Below are 22803 nucleotides of genomic sequence, written 5' to 3' on the forward strand. Positions count from 1 at the left end.
AATATGAATTTTTATCCATTCTGGAATGAAAGCAAGAACTGAAATTGGGTGTTGTGGCCTCTTTGATGTGTTCGTTATCAGTCTGTCTTTGGAGTTGCAAAAGTTCTGTCAGCACAAACCATAAATTTTCCCCACTTCTGATACTACCTGAAACCTGGCAGGTGGTTAATTTCATTGCCAACAATCTGCTTATTGCAACTAAAATATAAATCAGAACTCCAGGACATCTATACTAAACAACAGCTTAGAGGAAGAAAGTATTTGAGTGGCAGGTTCAGGGTGGCAGGAACTGCAAAATGGGATGTTTAAAAAAGTTCTTAATAGTCCTCTCATTGGTGAACTAAAGTCCCCATGATATCTAAGCTACAGAAAGAGGCAGCAAACTCACTGAGTTTCAGATGCGTGTGTGACAAGCAAATAGTTATAAAAGAGCATCACCCTAATAAATGATGTTGCTATTTTAAATATGCCATCATGTAATAAGTCTATTTAATCTCATCTTTATTTAATATTTGATAGAACTCTTAGTTGGTTCCTTGTATATCTAGCCGTTCAATAGGGGAGAAGTTAACACAAGTCTCAAGATGGAGGACTATAGCAGTAATCTATTGCTGCATAGCTGTCCCATAACTCAGTAGCTTAAAATAATTGTTATTGCACGGTTTCTATAAATCAGAAATCCAGGGGTGCCTTCACTTGTTCCTCTGCTTCAGGGTCTCTCACTTGTTGTAATCAAAGTGTCAACTAGAGTTGTACTATCTCAAAGGTCAACTGGAAAAAGATCAGTTTCAAAGCTCGTTCACATGGTTGTTGGCAGAATTTGGTCAGGAACGGTTGGAGTAAAAGCCTCTTAAATTGTCCATATATTGATGAATTTGATCTTGCTCTGAAAAGAGGAGGAGAAACATAGAGAACTAGATATGCTTGAATTTGTTTTGGAATTAAAGCAAGTAAATTCTGTGATCTTTGGCTAAAATTCTCCAACCCTTCTTATCTGACATATAAGATACAGTCTCAGACTTTTACCTTATCTGCCTTTACCTGACTGTGAAACCATAAAATAGTTATAATTTTCCCTTTTTTAAATAATAAAATTTATAAATTTCAACAGTATTTTGAGTAGGGAAGCATTTTGAGATGTAAGCACTCTATCAAATTTCAACTTATCTACCATAAAAGGATCAGTTTCTACAAGGCAATCACAAAGTCCTGAATATGTTCCAGAATAGCTCAAGAGTTCTGTCCTGGTCTTTGATTTTTGTGTTCTAGTAATATTCCCAGGGCCATTCTTAGGATTTGAGGCATTTTAATTGGGTATACAAGAAGTTATCCCTAAAACACAGAGGGATAGATTTAAATAAATAGATCCAAAACTTACAAAACTTTCCCTTACTCCAGTATGGGCTTAAATCCAGATCATCTCAACTAAAAAGTGAAGATGATTATGTTTCAAATGGAAAATTCAATGCCATGATTTTTTTTTAAATATCCTTTCTTTTTTTACTCTTAGAATTAGGCTACAGTCTGGTAAGAGTCATATGGCCATTATGAGACTAAATACTGTTAAAAGACAAAGCATTGCCATTTTACTGTTACATAGCACAAATATCTGTAGAAATCATCTCATGAAGTAAACTTAAAATGTAGAGGCTTGGGTAGAATTGATATCGTGAAAATGATCATACTGCCAAAAGCAATCTACATATTCAATGTAATTGCCATCAAAATACCACCATCATTCTTCACACAACTAGAAAAAACAATCCTAAGATTCATATGGAACCAAAAAAGAGCCCGCATAGCCAAAGCAAGACTAAGCAAAAAGAACAAATCTGGAGGCATCACATTACTGGATTTCAAACTATACTATAAGCCCATAGTCACCACAACAGCATGGTACTGGTATAAAAATAGGCACATAGACCAATGGAACATAATAGAGAACCCAGAAATAAACCCAAATACTTACAGCCAACTGATCTTCGACAAAGCAAACAAAAACATAAAGTGGGGAAAGGACACCCTAATCAACAAATGGTGCTGGGATAATTGGCAAGCCACATGTAAGAGAATAAAACTAGATCCTCATCTCTCACCTTATATAAAAATCAACTCAAGGCCATGTGCAGTGGCTCATGCCTGTAATCCTAGCACTTTGGGAGGCTGAGGTGGGAGGATCATGAGGTCAAGAGATTGAGACAATCCTGGCCAACATGGTGAAACCCCGTCTCTACTAAAAATACAAAAAATTAGCTGGGTGTGGTGGCACGAGCCTGTAGTCCCAGCTCCTCAGGAGGCTGAGGCAGGAGAATCGCTTAAACCCAGGAGGCAGAGGTTGCAGTGAGCCGGGATCATGTCACTGCACTCTAGCCTGGGTGACAGAGCAAGACTCTGTCTCAAAAAAAAAAAAAAAAAAAAAAAAAATCAAGATGGATCAAGGACACAAATCTAAAACCTGCAACTATAAAAATTCTAAAAGACGACATCGGAAATACCCTTCTAGACAATGGCTTAGGCAAAGACTTCATGACCAAGAACCCAAAAGCAAATGCAACAAAAACAAAAGGTAAATAGGTGGGACTTAATTAAACTAAAGAGCTTCTGCACAGCAAAAGGAACAGTCAGCAGACTACACAGACAACCGACAGAGTGGGAGAAAATCTTCACAATCTATGCATCCAACAAAGGACCAATATCCAGAACCTACAAGGAATTCAAACAAATTAGCAAGAAAAAAAACGATGCCATCAAAAAGTGGGCTAAGGACATGAATAGACAATTCTCAAAAGAAGATATACAAATGGCCAATAAACATATGAAAAAATGCTCAACATCGCTAATGATCAGGGAAATGCAAATAAAAAACCACAATGCGATACCACTTTACTCCTGCAACAATGACCATAATCAAAAAATCAAAAAATAATAGATGTTGGTGTGGATGCGGTGAAGAGGGACCACTTCTACACTGCTGGTGGGAAGGTAAACTAATACAGCCACTATGGAAAAAACTGTGGAGATTCCTCAAAGAACTAAAAGTAGAAATACCATTTGATCCAGCAATCCCACTACTTTTCCCAGAGGAAAAGAAGTCATCATACAAAAAAGATACTTGCATATCCATGTTTACAGCAACAGATACTTGCACTTCCATGTTTATAGCAGCACAATTCGCCATTGCAAAAACATGGAACCAGCCCAAATGCCCATCAATCAACAAGTAGATAAGGAAATTGTCTCATATATATAATATGGAATACTACTTAGCCATAAAAAGAAATGAGTTTATGGCATTTGCAGCAACCTGGATGGAACTGGAGACTATTATTCTAAGTGAAGTAACTCAGGAATAGAAAACCAAACATCATATGTTCTCACTCATAAGTGGGAGCTAAGCTATGAGGATGCAAAGGAATAAGAATGATACAATGGACTTTGGGGACTCAGGGAAAAGTGTGGGAGGGGGTGAGAAACAAAAAACTACAAATTGGGTTCAGTGATACTGCTCAGGTGATGGGTGCACCAAAATCTCACTAAAGAACTTACTCATATAACCAAATACCACCTGTTCCCCCAAAACCTATGGAAATAAAAACATTTTTTTAAAGAAAAAATATAAAGGCTGAAACACAATGCAAATCAAAAGGCAAATAACAAATGGTACAATGCATGCAACATATATGACAAAGATTAATCTCTTTCGTATATAAAATGCTCTTACAAACCAGTAATTTTTTTTATTTATTATTTTTTGGAGACGGAGTCTCGCTCTGTCACCCAGGCTGGACTGCAGTGGTGCAATCTCGGCTCCCTGCAAGCTCCGCCTCCCAGGTTCACACCATTCTCCTGCCTCAGCCTCCTGAGTAGCTGGGACTACAGGCGCCCGCCACCATGTCCGGCAAATTTTTTTTATTTTTAGTAGAGACAGGGTTTCACCGTGTTAGCCAGGATGGTCTTGATCTCCTGACCTCATAATGCGCCTGCCTCAGCTCCCAAAGTGCTGAGATTACAGGCGTGAGCCACCGCCCCTGGCCAATTTTTTTTTTTTTTTTTTTTTTTTTTGAGATGGAGTCTCGCTCTGTTGCCCAGGCTGGAGTGCAATGATGCGATCTCTGCTCACTGCCACCTCCGCCTCCGGGGTTCAAAGATTCTCCTGCTTCAGCCTCCCGAATAGCTGGGATTACAGGCGCCTGCCACCACGTCCAGCTATTTTTTTGTATTTTTAGTAGAGACGGGGTTTCACCATGTTGGCCAGGCTGGTCTCGAACTCTGATCTTCCTCCCTCGGCCTCCCAAGGTGCTGCGATTACAGGTGTGAGCCACTGTGCCCAGCCACAAACCAATAAATTTTAAAATCCAATGGAAAAATAGGCAGAGGACTTTGTTAGACAATACACAAAAAGGAATAGACAAATAGAGTCTAAACATGTGAAAAAACACTCAATGCCTCTCATAAGAGAAATGAGCATGAAAAATGTATGATTTGCAACTTGCCAGACTGACAGAAATCAAAAAAGTTTGATAATGCTTTGGGCATTTTCATATAGTATTTTTGGAAATGTAATTTTTGGCAAAAATCTTTTTAGAAGGCAATATCTATCAAAAATAAAAACATTTAAATTAAAATGCATATTGATTTTAACCCAATCACTTCATTTGTGACAATTAATTCTACAGGTATTCCCAAATTAAACATATGTATAAGGATATTAATTTAAGCAAAATGTTGGAAACTAAAATGTCTACCATTAGAAGACTGTCAAATATAATAATTGATATAATGAATTATATGGCCATTCCATTCCATTAGAATGGAATATTATACAGATATTTTATTTGTATTGTTATGCAACTATTTCTCAAGTTATGTAACTATTTCTCAAATATATACACAATGTGTATAATATGCTATCATTTGTGAAAAAACTATTCTGTATACATATGCATATGAATATGCATTCTCTGTAATGATTCATTAAAAAGTGGCAAAAATCTTTGTCTTTAGGAAGAACTGGGGCTTGGATAGGAAGGAGACTTTTATTCAGAACTTTTGGAACTTGTTCATGTATACTTTTAACCATTTGAAGGCTAACATTTTCACATATGAAGCACATTTAATAGGCAAGTTTTTCCCTGGTCTAGAAGAAATGTTACATAATTAGAAATCAAAGACACTGTGAAAACACTTGAGAATGCTCATGAGCACATACAATTCTAGTTTCAATCAAATAAAACCTCTTGTGTTGACAAGACAAAATTAAAACCTTCAGTTTTCATTTCAGTTGTGCTAAAAATGAACCAGGTAGTGTCACTATAGTTACATTTTCTATGAGTCTTTCTTGCTCCAAAGACAACTTGGTTATCAGAAAGTGTTTGTGTGGAGCAAGTGGCATCTGTTGCCTGTTTGTCAGGAGCAGAAGTCTGAGCACTTCTGTCCACTGCATCTTGTTTCAAAGTCGCCAAGGAAAACAATGCAGTGAAACACTGGGTGGAACACACATTACTCACATACAGAAGAGACAGAGCAAGATCAGCTTCCCTAGTGGACTTCAGTCTTCCATGACCAGAGGGTCCCTCTTGGCAGCTGACACAGGGCAGGTGGCCTGCAAACACTCCTCTTGTGCTGAAGGACCCCCATCCCCTCCCCAACAGGAGACAGAGCAGTGGGGTTGGTCAGATGCCATATGATGCACACACTTCAGCAGGGCAAAGGACTACACATTGACTCTGAAACAGAGGAAGATATTACTATACGGGGTGGTAAGTTCAGCACAGGCTCTGTGGACTCCTAGTCTCTTCAAAAGAAGTGTTCCAGGCCCAAGGCCCACTCTCAAACAACTGAGTAGGAGTTAAAAGACTGTATGTATGAGATTCCGTTTCCCAACAGTTTGGCTCTTTCACAAGGAAGAAATCACAAGAGTCACAGAATTGAAAATGAGTTAGAAAATACACAGTTATCTTGAAAGTTTTATCCATAGGGAAGCAGCATAATGAAGAATAAGAACTTAAGATTTGGAATCCATGTTTTTATTTATTATCAATGGGCAACTGGGGAATTTTTAAAACTTCTCTGAACTTTAGTTTTCTTGTATGTAAAATGGAGCTAATACAATCAGCTTCCAACTTGTAATATGTTTACTGAGGTTAATACATAAAATCTCGGCCAGGCACGGTGGCTCACCCCTGTAATCCCAGCAGTTTGGGAGGCTGAGGTAGGCAGATCACGAGGTCAGGAGATTGAGACCATCATGGCTAACACAGTGAAACTCCGTCTCTACTAAAAATGCAAAAAATTAGCTAGGCATGGTGGCAGGTACCTGTAGTCCCAGCTACTCGGGAGGCTGAGGCAGGAGAATCTCTCGAGCCCAGGAGGCAGAGGTTGCATTGAGCCGAGATCGCACCACTGCACTCCAGCCTGGGTGACAGAGGGAGATTTTGTCTCAAAAAATATATAAATAAAATTTTTTAAAAATAAAACTCTACACCACCTGTCCTAGCACAGAGGTATTAAGTGCTCACTATAGGGTCAAACTTACAGGGAAATATGGGTGATGTAAGTGCTATTTTGAATTTTCTTTATAACTAAAAGAAGAAAATTAGCAAATAATGTTTCCAGACAGTTCTATTTAATACTTTATGTATTTGAGTAACTGACTAAAAAGCAAATGTTCATCAGGTTTTTTTGGATTGCACGAAAGGAAAATATAAGTTTTGTTTGCCAAATTCATTTGGATGTGAAGCCAATTTCATCAAACTTTAAAATTCTAAGTCTTTGTGACCTAAGGTTCTCAAAAGAGCAGCTAGAATCAATACTGTTCTTGGATTAATGGCTCAAAGAAGTCATTATGTTTTGTTTCTTGATGCTGTAGATTTAACATCATATTGGTAGAGATGTGTAACTTCTTACATGGATTAGACATCAAGAAGCCAATGTGTACATATAAACTAAAAACTGAAAATGAATACATTCAGATATTAAATTATAAAACTGCATAACAAATACAAATTTGTTAATTTTCCACAAGGACCAAAACAATGCTATTAATAACGAGTAGTCTTTTTCATCACTCTCAAAAAATCTTCCTCGTTTATTTCTCCATCTCCATCATGATCAGCTTCATCAAGCATTTCCTGTAAAACAAAATGTAAATATATGAAATACATTTAAAATGACATAAATGAAGTCAAACACATATTCAAAACCAAATTTTATTTTAAATGCATAAGTACAACTAAAGTTAGAATTATAATCCTAAATTATCACATAAGTTATAATTACATATAAATTATAATTATAAAAATAAGCAAAATCTACCTGAAGTTCATCATGTTAAATTTTCCCCTGGTTTCTTAGCAAACCTCTTGATACTGGTTAGTATTATACTTCCAGTATCATCATCATCAAATAATTTGAAAGCCTTCAATATTTCTTCTTTTTCATCTTTTTTACTCTTTTAAAAAAGAAGCAACTATTTAGTCTTTCATTTATTTATTTTATCAAGCTGGACTTATTAGATCTTTGGGGTCTAAAGCAGCAATGTGCCAAGTAGCTGTGTTCTGATTTTATTTATTGGTCTTTTAACAATTATGTACTCATATCTGCCCTCAAGGTGCTTAAAGGTAGAGCTTGCTAAGGTGGAGAAGGCACAAGGTGGTCCAGAATGCATCTCTTATTAAACCTCGTAATTCAGATCCGTTACCAAAAACGTAAGCTTCAAAACGGAAGGTTGTATCTTTCAATGCTCCTCAGAATAGTGCCTGGCAAAAATAGGCATTCAATATATGTTGCTGAATTAAAGGCTTCCAAATTCTGGCCCCATTCTCTCTATCCTGCAATATAGCCTCATTATTTCCTGACAAAAACCTCTTCTCCACATCATAGTCTTCTCATTACTACCCTGAAAACATATTTAATCTTGCTCTTCCTATCTCCCATCCTTAAAAACCTAGTTCTAATTGCTTCTCTATAAAACTTCTGATTGCTCCAGCCCTAAAATGTAGCAGGTTATTGCTAGTATTTCTTTGAAAAATAAAATCACAACTATATCATTTTTATACTCATAATGGCAAAAAAAATCTTCAAAACTAATGGTGCCAATTCCTTCTTTATCAACTTCAGCTACCATTTCTTAAATTTCTTCTTTCTTTGGTTCAAATCCTAAGGCCCACATTGCAATCTGAAATAGGAAGAAAAGGAATTATAATATGCCATGATTTCTTTCTAAGCTTTTTAACTCCCTATTAAGAGCTTCTCTCTTTTCTATTATGGACTGAGCATAAACATAGAAAATTAGGTCAGCAGGCCTGTGTTTCAGTCCTACTGTGCCATCATGTACATCACTGTTACACCCTGGGCTTTTGCCTACTCATTTATAAAGCACAATTAAAATGCTTAACAAGATATCGTTTTGCTAATGCAGGGCAGGCATATGCACTGAAGAGACTTTATATTAAGCTTTCAGAAGACTACTTTTAAAGAAAGCCTTAAAGATTGCCACAAATAATATGGTTTTTAAAATGATTTAGAATTAGAAATAATTTCAGAACCTTCTTTTACATCGATGGTTCCAGACCCATCAATATCAAATAAATTAAAGGCGTCTTTAATTTCTTGCTTTTGGGATTCATTCAGTTCAATTTTTGCTGCTCTTTTCTTCCATTGGTCTGAACTTGTATGGTAGTTAGATGCCTGTAATACACACACATATGGGTGAAAGATAAATTATATAACTGGAATAGTTAGCAGAACCAGAATAATTGATGATAAACTATATTAAAGTACCTATTTCCTACTATAAAATGAACCTCAACAGGAGTAAGGAAGGAGTGCAGTTGCTGCCAGGAGCAGCCTTCCTTGCTCTGGCGGAAAAACTTCAGCCCCGGCCCCAGCAGAAGGTTACAGCTTCACACACACCATGTCCCCAGGCGGCAGCCGGCGCTCTCAGCCGGGACCTCCCGACGTCACCTCCCGCAGCCCCGCTCAACCCAAGTCTTCACAGCTCACTGGCGGTTGCTAAGGCCGCTCTCACCGACCTCTCTCAGCGCCGCCCACTCAGCCTGAGTGATTGACATCCAGTTCATCCAATGGACAGAAAAAAGGCCTTTAAACCAGCCCTTTCTCTCTACTCCCTACCAATAGCGTGACGTCCCCGCCTTTCGCAGCCCGGCGTTAAGCGGAACTTCTCTCTCCAGCTGTGTCTCTTAGCAACTAAGCCCCCGGCTCCTCCAGAAGCCCCTCTTCGCACATGCGCAAACTGCGGACGGGGAATTGGGCGCCCTAGCCCTGGCGTTTTTGGTGTTGCTGTCCCAGCCAGAATCGCGTCTGGCCGGTGGGAAGCCGGGAACTCCAGCCCCCTGTAGGAGAGGAGAAAGGAGCGAGGTTAGTAGTGAGGTGCTTCCGCTGACTGCTAAGCTAAGTCTTTCCTGAAGACTTGGGAGCCCGTGTGTTTGATTTTTCTGTCCTCTTCGGGCCAGGGAAAGAATGAGAATCTAGGGCCTGGAGGGCCTGGGGTGAATTGGTCCAGCATGTGGCTAGGAGTACTAGAGGAAGAGGGGACTGCCCTTTCTTTTTGCCGCTAGACTTTCCTCATTTTCTACAGTGCCTGGAGCTGGGCCTTCAGCCATTTACCTCCTCTCTGTTTGGGCAGGGATTCTGTCATGGTAGACACCAGAGTTCTGTATAGCAGTGGCATGGGGTAACAGTGTCGTTGGAGGGACGTGGGTATGGGGATAAGCATGGGTCTTGGGATGTATTTAAAGCTTCACTACATACATAGATAAACGTTTTTACATGTTTCGTGTAGCATTTGTTTACGAGGTAGGACTTTGGCCCCACCCATAATTACTATCGGACCCCGCCCCCCAACCCCAACACACACACACACACACACACACACACACGCACACGCACACACCCAGCCATTTCCTTGGCCCAGTCCTAAGATTTGGCCAGTTGTCAACGATATCAACTTGATCTGCACTTCAGAGTCAGACACAGGTAGTCTGATTATCCAGTTGATTCAGTAACGGCCTAGATTTAGATACTTGTGAAACTTTTGTAAACCAACTCAATCTCTTGTCCAGAGGGCCAGATTTACTGCTTCTGCCCGTTCTGAATTTGGCCAGGAATCAGCTTAAAGGACAGGGGAGAAAGACTGAGGTAGGATGGACCACTGACTTCCTGGTGGGAATGAAGGAATGAGAGAATCTTAAAACTTCTAACCTTTAATTGCTCACACATGCGGACCCCTTTAATGCCTCCTACAATGTCTTCTCTAGAGGAAATATTTTCTAAAAATTATACTGGATTCTTCAAAAATGGATTCAGGAAGAATACTAACTTTAGTTTTTTTTGTTTTTTGTTTTTTGTTTTTTTTTTTTTGGTCTCACTTATCTTCCTGAAGGCAGGAGAGGAAAACAAGTGCAAAGTGCATTCTTGAAGCACTCTGTCAAATCACTTTTCATGCTTCATTGAGTAGAAACATGGCACATTTTCCAAAGCCATCAGCCTGTCTTGTTCATATTATATCCCAGACAGACACGCAAGTATTGTAATCATTGATAAAAATCTCATTAGGTTTCTGGAAAATAGGTAAGTTTATCCTCATATTGCAGGTGATTTTTCCATATAAAGTTACCCAGTGAAAATTAAAATGGCACAAATTCAAGATAATTTTTGAGTTAAGTAAAGTGTTGTCACTTTAATATATGATTTTTCACGTCATTTATCTCACTTGGAAAGTTGCTCTTGATCAGTTTCAAGGTCATATACTTTTTTTTTTTGAGACTGAGTCCCACTCTGTTGCCCAGGCTGGAGTGCAGTGGTGCAATCCCGGCCCACTGCAAGCTCCACCTCCCGGGTTCTCGCCGTTCTTCTGCCTCAGCCTCCCGAATAGCTGGGAGTACAGGCGCCGGGCTAATTTTTTTGTATTTTTAGTAGAGACGGAGTTTCACCGTATTAGCCAGGATGGTCTCCATCTCCTGACCTCATGATCCACTCGCCTCGGACTCTCAAAGTGCTGGGATTACAGGCGTGAGCCACTGCGCCCGGCCGTATACTTCATTTTTAATACTAATATTAAAAGGATTTCTTAGACCCAGAAATGAATAGTGACCAAGTATATACTCAACCCAATCCTAATTTCGAGGATCTCTTGGATCATGTTTGATCTAATGACAATTAAATGGCTGAGTAGTATATTAACCTATTTTTATATCACTATGATTTAGGCTTTTATATTTGGAATATTTACTGCTAGTTAAAATTTTTTTTAATTGTAGGCTCAGATTCCAATTCCCAGATCTTGAATAGGATGTAATTAGTTTTGAAAACTAGCTATTAACGAATCTAACTGCACTTTAGAACATTAATCATCATCATTATCCAGGAAAACATTAAACACATAAGCACTCTTAAATCTCCCAAATGTATTTAATGTTTTCTATATGTCATGCACTATGCCAAGTACTGGGTGAGTTCAAAAGAAATAAAAGTAGAATATAAAAGATGAATAACTAAGGAATCTACAGATTAGTGGGGCAGCTAGACACAAACATAATACGATGTTTTTAATACAGGGTATTTTTAATCTGCTTTGGTAGATGGGTATAGAAAGTGCCTTGGGAGCACAGAAAGGAGGGACAACTCTGCCCCAGGGCATTAGAGAAGTCCTGATAGGAAATGAGGCATTTGCGTTGGGTCATGAAAGATCTATAGCATCCATGGAGATGAAGAAAATATAGACTATTCAAATCAGTATAGCTTAGTGAAAACAAATATGTTCTAGCATGACAAGATCATGAGGTTTATAAGGAAAGGTGGGAGAGGAGTCATAAATTAGGTTGAGGTTAGATTATAAGGCACATATATCAAGCCAAGGAGTAAAGACTTTCTTTTTTAAGATAAATAGATGTTTTTTGGCATTGGAGTAATCTGTTTAGGTTTGTGCTTTTTCAGTGCTAATTCTGACCACCATATGAAGGAGGAACTCTCATTAGAAGCAATTAAAGGGCCTCAACTAAGGCGGTGCCAAATAGGAATCAAGTCAACTCCAAGGATGGTTAAAACTTATATTCATGTTGGAGAAATACTAAAAGTGCCATCTGTTTTCTCTTGCTTCAGTTTTGTACTTAAATTTGGGGGAACAAATATGGTGAAAAAAATTCATTCACTTACCAAATATTTATAGAGTACTTGCTGTGTGTCAGGCAATATTGTAGGTACTCGGGATATACATCATTGACTAAAATTGCCTTCCTGGAAATTACATTCTAAGAGAGAGATGTAGTCTATAAAAAATAAATAAGTAAACTATATCCTATTTTATAAGGGAATAAGTGTTATGGGAAAAAGAAAGTATAACAGATGGAAGAAATCCAGAGTACAGAGGGAAAAGAGGATTTGTGGTATTCTATAGAGTGCTCAGGGTAGGCCTCATTGAAAAGCAGAAAATTTGAGAAAATATTTGAAGGTGATGCAGCAATAGATTTCTTAGGGAAGAGCATTCCAGAAAGAGGGAACAACTAGAACAGAAACATTAAGATAGGGAACATGCAAAACATTACAAAAAGGAGGCCAGAACAAAGTGGCCAAGTGATAAAGTCAGAAGGGTAAAGAAAGGACTGCAGATAGTTAGGGCATTGTAAGGACTTTGACTTTGACTCCAAGTGAAATGGGTAGGCCTTGCAAGATTTTGAGCCTAGGAGTGAAAGGATATGAGTTCATTTTTAAAAGGGACCCCTGTGTCAAAGGCATAAAGCTTTATTTTCTGAGTTAGAGGTTTTTAAACAGTAGAGTGACATGATTAGACTTCTGTATTGGGAATAGACTCGAGATGAGCAAACAGTTGATTTAGATAATGAAAGGCTAATCATGCCCATCAAGAAAATATTATAATTTTTCAAAATGCAGCTCCTGAAAGCATTGCATGTCTTATTACTCTAAACTGAGTACCTTAGACAAAACTGGACATAATCTTTGGAAAAAAAAAAACTTCTTCTGATGTCAAAATTCCAGTTAAGTTGTCTGACTCTGCTCTTCCATTACACACTTAGAAACTCAAAGAAACATTAAGCTGGCAAGTACTGAAAACAGAGAACTGTTTGTGGAAAACATTGGTGCATAACAGGACATGGATAGCAGGACAAGAATTAGATTGTGTCTGTGTAATGCCAAGAAGAGTTGCCAGAAGTACTTATCATCTTTGAAATTATCCACTTTGTTATCCCCTTTGCTGTTTTTGCCTTTTTATACCCAATCTCTTAGAGGATGGGGCATTTTTGTTTTGAGTTTTTATTTTATGTTAATTATAGCTGACTGTAACCTGTTCAAAATAATAATTTAGGAGCTCTTCTAGAGTTGGGAATGCTAAGAATTTTTAAAAATTACTAAAACTTGGAATAGCTTTTTCAAATGCCAAGGCAGATTTGTCTTGAATATTGATTTTGATATCAGTTTTATGTGGCTTTTTGCTTATACATTAGTTTTGTTTAAATAATTTCATGCCTTTTGTATCTAGGAAACTTTTTCACATAAATTAAACACAGATTAAATTTGAAATAGCCCATGACTGTTTCCATTCGCTCTAAGTTCTCTCTGACTTTTCTACTCGTAGTAATATCTTGTGATTTAAGCATAGTATAGAAAGGAGATCATAAGCAGAGACCCTGATACATGTACAAGTTAAGAGTATGAATAAGGTTTGGAAGAAGGCAGAAAGGTTTGGAAGAGGGAAACACAGTAAAAGATTCTAAAGAAGAGAGGGTGAATTACTATCATACTGGGCAAGGGGCACCTAAAAGGCAGAATTATATAGTAGTTAATAGCATAGGCTTTGACATTAGGCAAACCTGGGTTTTAGTCCATAGCCTTTTACAAATTAGCTGTGAAATTTTGTATATGTTATGTAACTATTCTGCTTCATTTTCCACATCACTAAAATAGATTATAGTACCTCCCTCATGTTGTTGTGAATACTACGTTACATAATACTTGTAAAATGCCTCATACTTAGTAAGCTTTCATAACATGTTCGAAATGAAAAACAAAACCCAAAACTCAATCTTTTCAAGCTTGTCCTTTCAACAAATTATTCTGGAGCAACTGGATATCCATGAGGAAAGAAGAACCCCTACCTCACACCATTTACAAAAGTTAATTTAAGATGACTTATGAACATAAATATAAAAGCTAAAACAAACAGAAGAACAAATTTGGCATCTCATACTTCCTGATTTCCAAACTTACTACAAAGCTATAGTACTTAAAACCTGTGGTACTGGCATAAGGATGAATGTATAGATCAGTGGAATTGAATTGAGAGTCCAGAAATCCATAGACATCTATGGCTAATTGATTTTTGACAAAGATGCTAAGGCCACTCCATGGGGAAAAGAATTGTCTCTTCAGCAAATGGTACTGGGACAATTGGATATCCACATGCAAAAGAATAAAGTTGGACTCCTACCTTACACTTTATATGTAAATTAACTCAAAATGGGTCAACAAACTAAATATAAGAGATGAAACTATAAAACTCTTTGAATAAAACATTGGGCTAAATCTTCATAACCTTGGATTTGGCAATGGATTTTTAGATATGGCACAAAGAATATGAGCAAACAAAAAAATAGGTAAATTAGATTTCATCAAACAACAACAAAAAAATAGGTAAATTACATTTTTAATTTCTTTTTCTTTTTTTTGAGACAGAGTCTCGCTCTGTTGCCCAGGCTGGAGTGCGCAATCTCGGCTCACTGCAGGCTCCACCTCCCGGGTTCACGCTGTTCTCCTGCCTCAGCCTCCTGAGTGGCTGGGACTGCAGGTGCCTGTCACCATGCCCGGCTAATTTTTGTATTTTTAGCAGAGACGGGGTTTCACTGTGTTAGCCAGGAATGGTCTCGATCTCCTGACCTCATGATCTGCCCGCCTTGGCCTCCCAAAGTGCTAGGATTACAGGCGTGAGCCACTGTACCTGGCCTAGATTTCTAATTTCTAACTAAAAACATTTGGTCATCAAAATGCATAATCCAAAAAGTGGAAACTGACTTACAGAATGAGAGAAAATGTTTGCAAATCATAGTTTGATAAGGATCTAGTGTCCAGAATGTATAAGGAACTCTTACAACTTACCAAAAAAAGACTAACTGCTCTATTTTTAAATGGTCAAAAGACTTGAATAGACATTTCTCCAAAAAAGATACACAAATGGCCAATGCACATGAAAAGATGCTCAATATGAGGAAAATGCAAGTCAAAAACACAATGAAATACCACTTCACATTCACTAGGATATCTATAATATTACAAAATATTACAAAAGCAAAAATGGAAAGTGTTCAGTATACTGGACTGAATATTTCCCCCCAGTTCATGTCCTTCTAGCATCTCAAAATGTGATCTTATTTGAAAATAGTTTCTTTGTAGATGTAATTAGCTAAAGTGAGGTCATACTGGATTAAGGTGGGCCCTAAATCCAATGACTGGTATCACTGGGTTATAAGAAGGCCATTTGAAACAGAGGCAGAGGTTAGAGTTATGCAGTCAGAAGCCAAGGACCACTAGGAGCAACTAGAAGCTGGAGGAAGCAAGGAAGGATTCTTCCCTTGATCCTTCAGAAGGAGCATGGCCCTGCCAGCATTTTGATTTGGGCTTCTAGACTCCAGAACTGTGAAAGAATAAATAAGTATTGTTTTAAGCTACCCAGTTGTTTGTGGTAATTTGGTATGGCAGCCCTAGAAAGCTGATGCAGTGAGGATGTGGAGAAATCAAAACCCTCATACATTGTTGGTGGGAATGTTCAGCTGTTATGGAAAACAGACAGTTCATTCAAAAGTTCAAGATATTTGCTCCTCCTTTTCATGCCTGTGGCTGGATGTCCCACAGCACTATAGGAAATGTGAGTCAGGCCTTTTGCATTAAGCAACCAAGAACTACAGACTCCACCTTTTCACCCAAATCATGAATGACCAGTGAAAAGCAACTTATTTCAGAGGAAGAAGCAGCCCTTGAAATGTTAAGGCTTGGGCTTGAAAGTTGAAGAGCAGGAATTCTGTCTTTCAAAGACCCTAGAGCATAAACCTTTGTGTGGCCAAGTGGGATCAGCCCTCAAGGGCACATGCCAAGGACAGAGCAGCCCATGTAGACAGCTTCGGAGGGTATGGGGATGTGGGGAGTTAGGGGTAGCTCCTCATTAACTATTTGTTGGGTGAGTATAAGGGTGAAGCTCAGTGGCAGTCAGCCACCTGTGCAATGACAAGCTGTCTCTCCCCTACATGTTTAGCATATATTATTAGAACACGTCCCATGCCCCCACTCCCTTTAAGGCCAAGTAGAGAAATCTGGCAATAAAAGGCAAATGTGAGCATGCTTTCTTTAAGATGCATCATAAATGGTTTTCTTTAAGTGAATGAAGACTTTGACAGAGAAATATCTTTGTAAGCAAACATTAAGAATGCTGGCTGGGTGTGGTGGCTCACGCCTGTAATCCCAGCACTTTGGGAGGCCTAGGCAGGAGGATTGCCTGAGCCTGGGACTTCAAGACCAGACTGGGCAGCATGGCGAAATCCCATCTCTACAAAAAAAATAGAAAAATTAGCCGGGTATGGTGGCATGCACTTGTAGTCCCAGTTACTTGGGAGGCTGAGGTGGGAGAATCACCTAAGCCCAGGAGGTCGAGGCTGCAGTGAGCCATGCCACTGCACTCCAGTCTAGGTGACAGAGCGAGACCCTGTCTAAAAAATAAAAATAAAAAGAATGCTAATCATTTCTGAGTTCACTGTGACTTGTAATACTGGGGATCTCCCTTGTAACACTGGAACTGAAAGACAGTGACGAAAGCTATGTCAAGCATTCATTATTCTGAAGAGGAGAAATGCCACATACCTTTCCCATTGAACCTGTGGTGGAATAAATCCATGGTTGTGTCTTGCTTTGAACAGACTTTTGTTCTCAGCACTGCTCACGATGGATTTTTATGCTTCATTTTCATATCTCTCTGCACAATTAGATTGGGAGTTCCTTGAGGGCAGAGTATGTATAATCTTTGTCTTTGTAATCCCGGCAATTAACACAGTGCCTCCTGGTACATTGTAGGTGCTTAAGAAATACTCACTGAATGCATGCATGAATGAATGAATGAAACGAAGGAATGACTAGGAATGTTTGTAGTGCTATAATATATAATGGGATATACTCCAGTCTGGTACTTGTCTAGTCAGTCCTCTACAGTGTTATCAGAGTGGTAATATATCTAAAACATTACAATTATTATTGTTATTAAAACAAGAACTCATAAAACATGGTGCCAGACATTGTTCTAAGTACTATATTCACTCCTTATAATGACTATGAAATAGCTTCTATTATTATCCCTGTTTTTTAGGTGTGGAAATTAAGGGATAAAGTACATAACTTGCTGAAGGCTATATAGCTAGTAAAGCGGTAGGATTAAGTTCACACCCAGACTTCTAGGTTTAGAGTACATGTTTTCAAACACTACATCAAGTTGTTTCTTGATCTTTTTTATTAAAAACATTTTAATGGTTCCCATTACAGGATCAAGTTTAAGTTACTTGCTATGGCACATAATGCCCTTCGTAAACCAGCTCATTTCCTCTTCTAGAGCTTCATCTGCTACTGTTCTCCACTACGTGGTTTTTTTTTGTTGTTGTTGTTTTTTCTGAGACTGAGTCTCGCTCTGTTGCCCAGGCTGGAGTGCAGTGGCGCCATCTTGGCTCACTGCAACCTCCACCTCCTGGGTTCAAGCGATTCTTCTGCCTCAGCCCCCAAAGTAGCTGGGACTACAGGTGCGTGCCACCACACCCGGCCAATTTTTGTATTTTTAGTAGAGACAAGGTTTTGCCATATTGGCCAGGCTGGTCTCAAACCCCTGACCTTGTGATCCGCCCGCCTCGGCTTCCCAAAGTGCTGGGGTTATAGGCATGAGCCACTGCGCCCAGCCGCTCCACTACATTTTTTATATTCTCATAAAACCAGGCTACTTCTATTTCCCTGAATACACTATGTTTTTTTCACATATATGTACATTTACTACTACCTCCTTCAACTTGTAACTCTTTCCAGTTATTTTTCAAGACTCATTCCAAGAATTGCTTTCTTCTGGAAACGTTGCCTACAGCCCTCATGCTTCATTTCCTCTGTTGGGTGGAGTGTTTCTCTTCCATTCCCCCATACCTTTATCGTTAATAGAATAATAATACTGCATCATTGCACTGACCACTTTTCATGGAAATTATATATACCTCAAAAGCAGGGAGCATATCTTGTTTTTATTTCTATATAGCATTTATAACTATGAATTATACTGAATAAAGTTACAAGTTTTTATTTTGTTTGCAGATCATGATACATGGTGATGGCTGGCAGAGTCGTAAACAAAAGAAGACACATGGGACTTCAACAACTTTCATCATTCGCGGAAACAGGAAGAACTTTCCTAGGCCCACTAAAATCATCCAAATTTATTATAGATGAAGAATGTCATGAAAGTGTATTAATCAGTTCAACAGTAAGGCTTCTTGAAAGTTTGGATTTAACCAGTGCAGTGGGACAACTTCTCAATGAAGCAGTTCAAGCACAAAATAACACATATAGAACTGGAACCAGTACTCTTTTGTTTCTTGTTGGTGCTTGGAGCAGTGCAGTTGAAGAATGTCTTCACCTTGGTGTCCCCATTTCCATAATAGTGTCAGTAATGTCAGAAGGCTTAAACTTTTGTAGTGAAGAGGTAGTTTCTCTTCATGTACCTGTTCACAATATATTTGACTGTATGGACAGCACAAAAACATTTTCTCAACTTGAAACATTTAGTGTAAGTTTGTGTCCTTTTCTACAGGTCCCTTCAGATACTGATTTGATAGAGGAAGAGCATGGTCTCAAAGATGTTGCCTCTCAAACACTGACCATTTCCAATCTTTCTGGGAGACCTCTTAAATCATCTGAATTATTTAAACCTCAGACAAAGGTTGAAGCAGATAAGAACACATCACGAACTCTGAAAAACAGCCTGCTTGCAGATACCTGCTGCAGACAGTCAATACTAATCCACAGTAGGCATTTTAATAGGACAGATAATACTGAAGGGGTAAGCAAACCAGATGGATTTCAAGAACATGTTACAGCTACTCACAAAACTTACAGATGTAATGATTTAGTAGAGTTGGCAGTAGGCTTGAGTCATGGAGATCACAGCAGCATGAAGTTAGTAGAAGAAGCAGTACAGCTGCAATATCAGAATGCTTGTGTGCAACAAGGCAACTGTACAAAACCATTTATGTTTGACATTTCAAGAATTTTCACTTGCTGTCTACCAGGCTTACCTGAAACTTCTTCTTGTGTTTGTCCAGGATATATCACTGTTGTGTCAGTATCTAATAATCCTGTGATCAAGGAATTGCAGAATCAGCCTGTCCGAATAGTTCTCATTGAGGGTGACCTCACAGAGAATTACCGCCACCTGGGATTTAATAAGTCTGCAAATATTAAAACAGTATTAGATAGCATGCAGCTTCAAGAAGACAGCTCAGAAGAACTGTGGGCAAATCACGTGTTACAGGTATTAATCCAGTTCAAGGTGAACCTTGTCCTGGTACAAGGAAATGTGTCCGAACGCTTAATTGAAAAATGTATAAACAGTAAGCGGTTGGTAATCGGCTCAGTGAATGGCAGTGTGATGCAGGCTTTTGCAGAGGCTGCAGGAGCAGTACAGGTGGCCTACATTACACAAGTGAATGAAGATTGTGTGGGCAACGGGGTCTGTGTGACCTTCTGGAGAAGCAGCCCTTTGGATGCTGTAGATAGGAACAACAGAATCGCAATCTTATTAAAAACAGAAGGAATTAATTTGGTTACAGCCGTGCTCACTAACCCGGTTACTGCACAGATGCAAACCAAAGAAGATAGGTTCTGGACATGTGCGTATCGTTTATATTATGCTCTAAAAGAGGAAAAGGTCTTCCTTGGAGGTGGTGCAGTTGAATTTTTGTGTCTTAGCTGTCTTCAAATTCTTGCAGAGCAATCTCTGAAAAAAGAAAACCATGCCTGCTCAGGGTGGCTGCATAATACTTCCTCTTGGCTGGCTTCATCTCTGGCAATATACAGACCAACTGTGCTTAAATTCCTGGCAAATGGATGGCAGAAATACCTTTCAACTCTCCTATATAACACTGCCAATTACTCATCAGAATTTGAAGCCAGCACATACATTCAACATCATCTGCAAAATGCCACAGACTCTGGCTCTCCTTCATCTTACATCTTGAATGAATATAGTAAACTAAATAGTAGAATTTTTAATTCAGACATTTCAAATAAACTGGAGCAGATTCCAAGAGTTTATGACGTTGTTACACCAAAGATTGAGGCGTGGCGCCGAGCATTGGATTTAGTACTGTTAGTACTTCAGACAGACAGTGAAATAATTACTGGACATGGACACACACAGATAAATTCACAGGAATTAACGGGCTTTCTATTTTTGTAGTGTTACTGGCTAAGTCTTTGGAAAATAATTTTTCATAATATGTCATGCTAATAATAAATGTACTGATAGCCAAGTCATGGTGCCTGAAATGCCAGCTATTGCCAAGAAGAAAATAGTTGATGTCCGTCAATAACTGTGCATGGTCTGAGATTTTACCCTACTTATAAGCTAACAAGTTAGCCTGTTACTGTTTCGTGGGATGCTACAGAATGCATAAGACACCTGGGTCAGAAACAAAGGACTTTTATCATTCACAGCAAAAGCTGTAGCCAGAGCTTCATGTTGGTTTTATTCAGTTCCTCATTTTTCTAGTTCCCACAGGAGGAACACAAAGGGCCCATGATGAAAGCCTGCACACAGTGGGTTATGTTGTAAGCTTGGGTTATTAACTGCTTTTACAGTAAGCAAAAAAATCCTGGTCTTTGTCCAAAGGGAGTTATTACCCCATACTTGAAGATAGCTTTGTGTAAACACAAGCCTAGGACATGGACTAGGTAAAGACAAAGTCCTTGCATTCTTGACATACCCAGTAAGTATGCAGGGACACTCAGAGCCCATAGTGGATAGTCTTCCAACAGTCTGCTCCTCAGCCTGAGATGTTCTTGGCCAAACTTGAATTTTCACATGAGTATGCCACTTCATCAGCTACTCTGATTAACCTGACAGTCGGGTTGTTTAGTCAGTACCAAATTTGTTCATTTGGTCTCATATAGCAATTAATGAAGGCTATTATCAGACACAGCAGCAGGATGAAGCCAACCTGCAGTATTAACCTCAGTCCTGTCCCCCAAGGTCTTGACTCAATCAACTGTAAGTTCCAAGGGAGGAGTAATAGGTCTTTTTATAAGGCAGCCAGAATGTAGTGAAGGACAATTTATTATACTTTATGACCCAATAAAGGGAGCTTTGACTGATGTGCTGATATGTGGTGTTATTATCAATAATTATGGGTGCAATAGCTGGGCCAAAAAACAAACCCTGTTCCCTATGGAGATCCCTTCTATGGCTTATTTTCCCCACATACAAGTACATAAGCCCAAAGGGTCCAGGTTACTCTAGTTCAGAAGTATTGTCAAATCTGATTTAAATCATCATATATGGATTTCAGTCACATAAGTAGTGTCACTGAGTAGTTGCAGCCTCAGTTGCTATACATGGTATAATCCAAGGCCACTCTGACAAATTTAGAGAAGCATAAGTTCAGTCAGAATGAAACAAGGTTGTGCTGGTCCCTGTGTTTCTACATGTTCACATCTGGGAGCCACCCATGATGGCATCATGTACTGCCTCCTATACTGGTAGAGTCTTAGTAAGGTGTTGAGCCTCCTTTTTGCTGGTGAGGCCAAAGAGACAGCATTTATTTGTTTCATTGCCAAAGGAATTGAGTGCTGTAAATCTCTCCAGTCTCAAAAAACGACTGGTCAAACAGGGCCCTAAATTTTGTCTGGGTTTACCAGCCATTCCTACTGGTAGAGATATGAAAACACCACAGTCAAAGCTGTTGGAAGTGGCTTCTGATTTCAACCACTGGAACATCATCTACAGTTGACCTTTGAACAACAGTGGACAGGGATGACAACCCCCTGCACAATCAAAAATCTGCATATAACATTTTTTGTTTTTTTGGAGACAGACTCTCCCTCTGTTGCCCAGGCTGGAGGGCAGTGGCGTGATCTTGGCTTACTGCAACCTCACCTTCTGGGTTCAAGCAATTCTCCTGCCTCAGCCTCCCAAGTAGCTGGGACTACAGGCACCTGCTGCCACACCTGGCTAATTTTTTGTATTTTTAGTAGAGACAGGGTTTCACCATGTTGCCCAGGGTAGTCTCAAACTAAGCTCAGGCAATCCACCTGCCTTGGCCTCCCAAAGTGCTGGGATTACAGGGGTGTGCCACCACGCCCAGCCTGCATATAACTTTTGACTCCCCTAAAACTTTACTAATAGCTTAACTGTTGACCATAAGCCTTACCAATAACACATATTCTGTGCATGTATTACATACTGTATTCTTACAATAAAGTAAGCTAGAAAAAAAGAAAATGTTATCAAAATCACAAGGAAGAGAAAATACACTTACTATTCATTAAATGGAAGTGGATCATCATAAAGGTCATCATCCTCACCATCTTCATATTGAATAGGCTGAAGAGAAGGAAGAGGGGCTGGTCTTGCTGTCTCAGGCATGGCAGAAGCAGAAAAAAATTAATGTGTAAGTGAACCCATGCAGCTCAAACCTATGTTGTATAATGACATTTTGGTCAACTATGGACCACATATATATGGTGATCCCATAGACAGTAATA

General features: G+C 39.0%; 1 protein-coding gene and 1 long non-coding RNA gene across 4 annotated transcripts; one reads left to right on the top strand and one right to left on the bottom strand.

The window, feature by feature from the left end:
• Window positions 1–305: 305 nt before the first annotated feature.
• LOC101136967 (uncharacterized) lies at window positions 306–9188 on the bottom strand. 3 transcript variants are annotated; one of them, XR_008678859.1, is made up of 6 exons: window positions 8782–8977; window positions 8547–8688; window positions 7315–7450; window positions 7068–7130; window positions 5508–6414; window positions 306–886 (listed from the first exon to the last, which is right to left on the bottom strand). It is a non-coding gene; the product is annotated as an uncharacterized lncRNA (long non-coding RNA). The 3 variants fall into 3 exon arrangements; XR_002005773.3 differs by having other exon boundaries at window positions 5508–7130; window positions 8782–9004; XR_010133489.1 differs by lacking the exon at window positions 7315–7450 and having other exon boundaries at window positions 5508–7130; window positions 8782–9188.
• Window positions 9134–21414, top strand: BBS12 (Bardet-Biedl syndrome 12). The gene is made up of 2 exons (XM_004040356.3): window positions 9134–9378; window positions 18358–21414. Exon 2 carries the CDS (start codon window positions 18368–18370, stop codon window positions 20498–20500), a length of 2133 nt encoding a protein of 710 aa, XP_004040404.3. The 5' UTR covers window positions 9134–9378; window positions 18358–18367; the 3' UTR covers window positions 20501–21414.
• Window positions 21415–22803: the final 1389 nt, after the last annotated feature.

The sequence above is a fragment of the Gorilla gorilla genome, chromosome 3 (genome assembly GCF_029281585.2).
Source record: "Gorilla gorilla gorilla isolate KB3781 chromosome 3, NHGRI_mGorGor1-v2.1_pri, whole genome shotgun sequence".
NCBI classification, from domain to species: Eukaryota; Metazoa; Chordata; class Mammalia; order Primates; family Hominidae; genus Gorilla; species Gorilla gorilla.